Source organism: Geospiza fortis, unplaced genomic scaffold (genome assembly GCF_000277835.1).
Source record: "Geospiza fortis unplaced genomic scaffold, GeoFor_1.0 scaffold485, whole genome shotgun sequence".
Classification (NCBI taxonomy): Eukaryota; Metazoa; Chordata; class Aves; order Passeriformes; family Thraupidae; genus Geospiza; species Geospiza fortis.
In genome coordinates this window covers 1,088,193-1,095,115 of record NW_005054457.1, presented here as the reverse complement: position 1 = coordinate 1,095,115, position 6,923 = coordinate 1,088,193, and the positions used below count along the sequence as shown (strand labels likewise).

Below are 6,923 nucleotides of genomic sequence, written 5' to 3'. Positions count from 1 at the left end.
CTTCCCTGCTGTGTGCAGGGCTGTGGGCTGTGGTTGGGAGGGGGCTCAGTCCCAGCTGGACTGGGATCACCTCTGTGCTCCTCAGCCCTGGGGACCGCGGTGGCCCTGCAGGGCCCTGGGACGGGGCCAGGTCCCGACTGTCCCTGTCCCTCTGCAGGTGGCAGCAGTCGGTGAAGTCCTCGGGTCTGGCCAGCAACCTGCAGCCCTCGGGGGCCAAAGCCGACGCTCTCAGGGAGGAGATGGAGGAGGCGGCCAACAGAGTGGAGATCTGCAGGGTAGGGGGCTGCCCCCGGCCGAGGGGTCTGTGGGCTCCCAGCCCCTGGGGAAAGCTGCAGCCTCTCCTCTCAGCCCACTCTGCACCTTCCTTGCCCTGCCTGTGCTGCCCCTCCTCTGGGCCCCAAACACAGCCCAGGGGCTGGGGGTGATGCTCCCCAGCCAGGCAGGACATCCCCGGGATCCTCCACATCCCCCGGGGCTGGAGGGGCTCCCATTCCCTGGTAACCCACCTGGCAGAGCTCAGCACTGGGTTCATCCAACCTTGGCAGAGCTCAGCACTGGGTTCATCAGCCAGGGCAGAGCTCAGCACTGGGTTCATCAGCCAGGGCAGAGCTCAGCACTGGGTTCATCAGCCAGGGCAGAGCTCAGCACTGGGTTCATCAGCCAGGGCAGAGCTCAGCACTGGGTTCATCAGCCAGGGCAGAGCTCAGCACTGGGTTCATCAGCCAGGGCAGAGCTCAGCACTGGGTTCATCAGCCAGGGCAGAGCTCAGCACTGGGTTCATCAGCCAGGGCAGAGCTCAGCACTGGGTTCATCAGCCAGGGCAGAGCTCAGCACTGGGTTCATCAGCCAGGGCAGAGCTCAGCACTGGGTTCATCAGCCAGGGCAGAGCTCAGCACTGGGTTCATCAGCCAGGGCAGAGCTCAGCACTGGGTTCATCAGCCAGGGCAGAGCTCAGCACTGGGTTCATCAGCCAGGGCAGAGCTCAGCACTGGGTTCATCAGCCAGGGCAGAGCTCAGCACTGGGTTCATCAGCCAGGGCAGAGCTCAGCACTGGGTTCATCAGCCAGGGCAGAGCTCAGCACTGGGTTCATCAGCCAGGGCAGAGCTCAGCACTGGGTTCATCAGCCAGGGCAGAGCTCAGCACTGGGTTCATCAGCCAGGGCAGAGCTCAGCACTGGGTTCATCAGCCAGGGCAGAGCTCAGCACTGGGTTCATCAGCCAGGGCAGAGCTCAGCACTGGGTTCATCAGCCAGGGCAGAGCTCAGCACTGGGTTCATCAGCCAGGGCAGAGCTCAGCACTGGGTTCATCAGCCAGGGCAGAGCTCAGCACTGGGTTCATCAGCCAGGGCAGAGCTCAGCACTGGGTTCATCAGCCAGGGCAGAGCTCAGCACTGGGTTCATCAGCCAGGGCAGAGCTCAGCACTGGGTTCATCAGCCAGGGCAGAGCTCAGCACTGGGTTCATCAGCCAGGGCAGAGCTCAGCACTGGGTTCATCAGCCAGGGCAGAGCTCAGCACTGGGTTCATCAGCCAGGGCAGAGCTCAGCACTGGGTTCATCAGCCAGGGCAGAGCTCAGCACTGGGTTCATCAGCCAGGGCAGAGCTCAGCACTGGGTTCATCAGCCAGGGCAGAGCTCAGCACTGGGTTCATCAGCCAGGGCAGAGCTCAGCACTGGGTTCATCAGCCAGGGCAGAGCTCAGCACTGGGTTCATCAGCCAGGGCAGAGCTCAGCACTGGGTTCATCAGCCAGGGCAGAGCTCAGCGCTGGGTTCATCCAACCTTGGCACTGGCAGAGACATTTCTTCACCTTCTCTGTGCTGAGTCATTGATGTCTGTCATTTTCAAGCACTAAGAGGACTTTCACCCCTTCCCTGGGATAACCGGGAGTACAATCTCCCTTCTTTGTGCACTTTGGGGGAGTCTGGGCCCTGCTCAGGCTGCAGTGAGGGAGCTGAGCTCCCCTGAGCTCCCCTGACACACCAGCCCTAACCCTGTGCCACCCTGGCTCCTGCTGGACTGAGCTGCTCCCTGCTGGTGGCACCAGGGCAGGGACAGTGACATAACCTCTGCCCCCGCAGGACCAGCTCTCGGCTGACATGTACAATTTTGTGGCCAAAGAAGTCGACTATGCAAACTATTTTCAAACTGTAAGTGCCACCCCCGCGGGCTGTCGCTGTCCCTGTCCCAGCAGTGCAGTGAGCCTGGTGCTGTGTCCCCACAGCTGATCGAGGTGCAGGCCGAGTACCACCGCAAATCCCTGGCGCTCCTGCAGAATTTCCTGCCGCAGATCAAAGCCCAGCAGGGTGAGTGCCCACAGGTCTGTCCCTGCCTGTGAAATCCTGTGATGGCCTGTTCTCCTAACAACACCCATTCAGAGTATTTGCTGCCAAAACTGTGACCCAAGGGCCTTCTGGGGAGGGGCTGCTGGATCTGGCACCACCCTCCCTCTCCTCTGCCCCCTCTGCCCGTCACAGAGGCGTGGATGGAGAAGCCTTCCTTTGGGAAGCCCCTGGAGGAGCACCTGGCTGTCAGCGGGAGGGAGATCGCCTTTCCCGTGGAGGCCTGTGTCACCATGCTGCTGGAATGTGGCATGCAGGAGGAGGTGGGTCCTGCTGGATTTGGGGATGCAGGAGGAGGTGGGTCCTGCTGGGTTTGGGGATGCAGGAGGAGGTGGGTCCCGGCTGGATTTGGGGATGCAGGAGGAGGTGGGTGCTGCTGGGATGGGGGATGCAGGAGGAGGTGGGTCCTGCTGGGATGGGGGATGCAGGAGGAGGTGGGTGCTGCTGGATTTGGGGATGCAGGAGGGGGTGGGTCCTGCTGGGATGGGGGATGCAGGAGGAGGTGGGAGCTGCTGGGATGGGGGATGCAGGAGGAGGTGGGTCCTGCTGGGGTGGGGGATGCAGGAGGAGGTGGGTCCTGCTGGATTTGGGGATGCAGGAGGAGGTGGGTGCTGCTGGATTTGGGGATGCAGGAGGGGGTGGGTCCCATGTCCACCCCTTGCTGGGCATGACGGAAGGGGTCACAGGTGTCCCCAACACTGTCCTCTGCCCAGGGTCTCTTCCGAGTGGCTCCCTCGGCCTCCAAGCTGAAGAAGCTCAAGGCTGCCCTGGACTGCTGCGTGGTGGACGTGCAGGAGTACTCAGCTGACCCCCATGCCATCGCAGGTGGGGCTCCTCGGGGCGGGGGGGGCCCTCCAGGCACCCCCCAAGGGCACCCAGAGGGGGATCAGTGGCACCAAGTCCAGCTGGAGAGCAGAACCAGTGGCGCAGTCCAGGGCTTGATGCTGGCTCTGATTTTGTTCAATTAATTTTGTCATTAATGAATGGCCTGGCTAATGGGGCAGGGTGTCCCCTCAGTGAGCGGGCGGGTGACACAAAGTGGGGGCAGTGGCTGCCCCAGAGAGGTGCTGCCAGGCAGAGGGAAGGAGCTCAGAGGGGCTGCAGGGTGCCAGGGTGGGCGGCTGGGGGGATGAGGGTCCAAATGCCCAGGAGCAAAACAGCTTGGTGCCCGACAGCCAGTGCCACCTGCAGTGCCAATGCCTGTGTCCCCTGTGTGCCACAGGAGCCCTCAAGTCCTACCTGCGGGAGCTGCCCGAGCCCCTGATGACCTTCGAGCTGTACGAGGAGTGGATCCAGGCCTCCAAGTGAGTCTGGGACATCCCCCCTTTCCTCAGTGGCACGGGCAGGGACAGCCTGGGTCCCCAGGGGTGCTCTGGGCTTTTGCTGGCACGGTTCACAGCATTTGGGATCCTTCCTCTGGGCTCTGAGAGCCATGGAGTGCTGAGAGGAAATCCAAGGGGATTCCTTCTCCTTGGGACAGGTTTTGGGACTTTATTTGCTTCCATAATGTTGGTGGCAGCCTGGGGGTCTCACAGGGTCCCCAGGAGTGGGGCTGGTGGGGTCCACAGCCCGAGGGCAGGGTGGGGATGGGGGATAACACCCTCTCCCCTCCCTGCAGCATCCCAGAGCAGGAGAAACGGCTGCAGGCTCTCTGGAATGCCTGCGAGAAGCTGCCCAAAGCCAACTACAACAACATCAGGTGAGCCTGGGCCAGCAGGACACAGAGAGGGGACACAGAGGGTGTGGCCCATGCCCTGACCCCTTTGGGATCTGCTCTCCAGGTATGTGATTAAATTCCTGGCCAAGCTGACTGAGTACCAGGATATCAACAAAATGACCCCGAGCAACGTGGCCATCGTGCTGGGACCCAACCTGCTGTGGCCCCAGGCCGAGGGGTGAGCGCTGGGGGAGGGCTGGGGGCAGATCCTGCTGGGAAAACTGCTGGGTGAGGGCTGAGGGGCAGATCCTGCTGGGAAAACTGCTGGGGATCCCACTGGGAATCCCACTGGGTGAGGGCTGAGGGGCAGATCCTGCTGCAAATCCTGCTGGGAGCCTGCTGGGAACACTGCTAGGATCCTGCTGGTGCCCTGCTGGCCTGGAGGGTTGCTGAGCTGCCGTCCCCTGCAGGAACATGACGGAGATGATGACGACGCTGTCACTGCAGATCGTGGGCATCATCGAGCCTCTCATCCAGCATGCAGACTGGTTCTTCCCGGGAGGTAGGGCATGCCTGGGGACAGCTGGCCTTCCTGGCACCTCCCAGGGAGCAGGTTCAGAGCTCCAGGTTTGGTTTGCCAGCCCCCTCTGCTGCTGGGGCTCAGACAGGGCTCTGGCACGGCACCGAGCCCATCCCAGCAGTGCCAGCACTGCCAGTCCCTCCCCTCCCTGAGCACACCCCTCCCTCCATTCTGTGCCCCCCAGAGATCGAGTTCAACGTGACGGGGAACTACGGCAGCCCCCTGCATGTGAACCACAATGCCAACTACAGCTCCATGCCCTCGCCTGACATGGAGCACGGTGAGCGCCGGCAGCACGAGCAGGCGCGGCGCCCGCTCAGCGTGGCCACCGACAACATGATGCTGGAGTTCTGCAAGAAGGACGGGTAGGACAGACAGCAGGACGCTGGGGTTGGGTAGGACAGACAGCATGATGCTGGAGTTCTGCAAGAAGGACGGGTAGGACAGACAGAATGACACTGGGGTTCTGTAAGAAGGACGGGTAGGACAGACAGAATGACACTGGGGTTCTGTAAGAAGGATGGGTAGGACAGACAGAATGACACTGAGGTTCTGTAAGAAGGATGGATAGCGACACTGGGGACAGGAGTGGGCGGCCCTGACACCACCCCAGGGGCAGCTGGGGAGGATGCTCAGCGTCACCTTGGGGTGGGTGGCACTGAGCTGGTGGAGGTTGGGTGGTCCCAGGGTGCAGGGACCCCCTGATTTCCATGCCAGGCTCTCGGGGGGGCTCAGGTGAGCCCAGGGCTCCATGCCTGCCCCCAGCCCACTGCAGATGGGAGTGGGGTGGCCCATGGGGTGACACTGGGGCTGTGCCATGGCAGACACAGGTGTCCTGGTGTCCTCGAAGTCTGCAGCATTTGCTCCAGGGGAAAGCTGCCCATTTCCAGTCTGTGCATGTCCCCCCTCCATCACACCTCACAGGGACTTCAAACAGTCGAGTGGGCTCCAGAAAACGCCCCAGGACTCTGCCCATCCCAAAATGTCCCCATTTCCAGAGGGTATTCCAAGCTGTCCCACCACTGCCACAGCCTGGTCCCTGCTCAACCCCCCTGCCCCCTCTCTCGAAGCCCCTCAGCCTCACAGCCCCTTTGCCCAGCAGTGATCTCTGCCCCTGTGCACTGTGCAGTTTTAGGGGGTTTTCACTTTAATAATGGTTTATTTCTGCCCATGCAGCCTTAGGAAAATCCAAAGGTACTGTATCCTCTGCAGGCTGCTGGCAGAGTGCTGGGAGGGTGCTGGGAGGGTGCTGGCAGGGTGCTGGGTGGGTGCTGGTGCCTGCTGGTTCTCCAGGAAGGGAGAGGTGGCCGGGGGGTGACACAAACCCATCCCACACTGCCCCCCCAGCCCCATTGCCTTGTAGTTTCATTCCCAGCAGTTTCCCGCTGGAAGAGGCGTTTTTAGGGACCCTGAAGGAGTCGGGGGTGGTGCTGGCGGTGCCCTCCTGCCAGGCAGGTGCTGGGCCCCGCCCGCCGAGCTGCCCCCCACGCCCCACTCGCCCATTCCCGAGCAGTCCCCGGAGATTTCAGCAACGCCCTCCCCGCCTCCCACCAGCTTCGGCTTCCCCCCGGCAGCCGAGCGGACAAGGTAAGGACACCGGCACCTCCTCCTGTCCCCGAGCCGGGCATCGTCCCCGCGAGAGAGGCCAGCAGGAAACAACCTCAGCAGGAGAGGATGCTCTGCATCCCCAGAGAGGAGCAGAGCCCCAGGGGCAGGACAGGACAGGACAGGACAGGACAGGACAGGACAGGATGCTCAGCATCCCCGGAGAGGAGCAGAGTCCCGGGACAGGACAGAATGCTGGAGAGGAGCAGAGTCCCGGGAACAGCAGGACAGGACGCTCAGCATCCCAGAGAGAAGCAGAGTCCCAGGGCAGCAGGAGAGGATGCTCTGCATCCCCGGAGAGGAGCAGAGTCCCAGGGCAGCAGGAGAGGGTTCTCAGCATCCCCGCAGCCACACCCCCATCCTGCCATTCCTGTGAGAACCGTGCCGCCTTCAGGGGTTTTCCTGAGGGCGCCTTGCCCGGCTGTCACTGGGCTCTAGTGGAATTCGGGCTGGAGGTGCTGCAGGAAGGTGCAGAGAAAGTCCTGGGGAAGCCCAGCGCTCTCCGAGACCTTCGTGTGCCCAAGGTCTGAGCCCGAGTTTAATCTGCACAGCCCATGTGGGAGAAAGCGCCTAAATCGCGCTTTTCTGCCCCAAAAGGGAAGCAGAGCCGGGCCGGGGTGCTCACACCCGGGGAGGGGCAGCCCCGAGAGGGTCGTGCCGTGGGACGAGCGGGGGGGCTCGGCACCACGGGGGCTCCCGCGCCGCTCCCCCGCCCCCGCCAAAGCTTCTGCCCTCTTATGAAT

The 6,923-nt window shown here is 62.7% G+C and overlaps 1 protein-coding gene across 1 annotated transcript in view; it reads left to right on the top strand.

The window, feature by feature from the left end:
- ARHGAP44 (Rho GTPase activating protein 44) overlaps nucleotides 1-5,893 on the top strand; it is a 6,862-nt gene extending 969 nt beyond the window's left edge. Inside the window, exons 3-13 of the mRNA XM_031062706.1 lie at nucleotides 158-275; nucleotides 2,078-2,146; nucleotides 2,221-2,302; nucleotides 2,474-2,601; nucleotides 3,052-3,163; nucleotides 3,561-3,642; nucleotides 3,957-4,037; nucleotides 4,120-4,233; nucleotides 4,466-4,557; nucleotides 4,760-4,940; nucleotides 5,752-5,893. Of these exons, the coding sequence (XP_030918566.1) occupies nucleotides 158-275; nucleotides 2,078-2,146; nucleotides 2,221-2,302; nucleotides 2,474-2,601; nucleotides 3,052-3,163; nucleotides 3,561-3,642; nucleotides 3,957-4,037; nucleotides 4,120-4,233; nucleotides 4,466-4,557; nucleotides 4,760-4,940; nucleotides 5,752-5,893 (1,201 nt within the window). The remainder of the gene's footprint in view (nucleotides 1-157; nucleotides 276-2,077; nucleotides 2,147-2,220; nucleotides 2,303-2,473; nucleotides 2,602-3,051; nucleotides 3,164-3,560; nucleotides 3,643-3,956; nucleotides 4,038-4,119; nucleotides 4,234-4,465; nucleotides 4,558-4,759; nucleotides 4,941-5,751) is intronic.
- The last annotated feature ends 1,030 nt before the right edge of the window (nucleotides 5,894-6,923 follow it).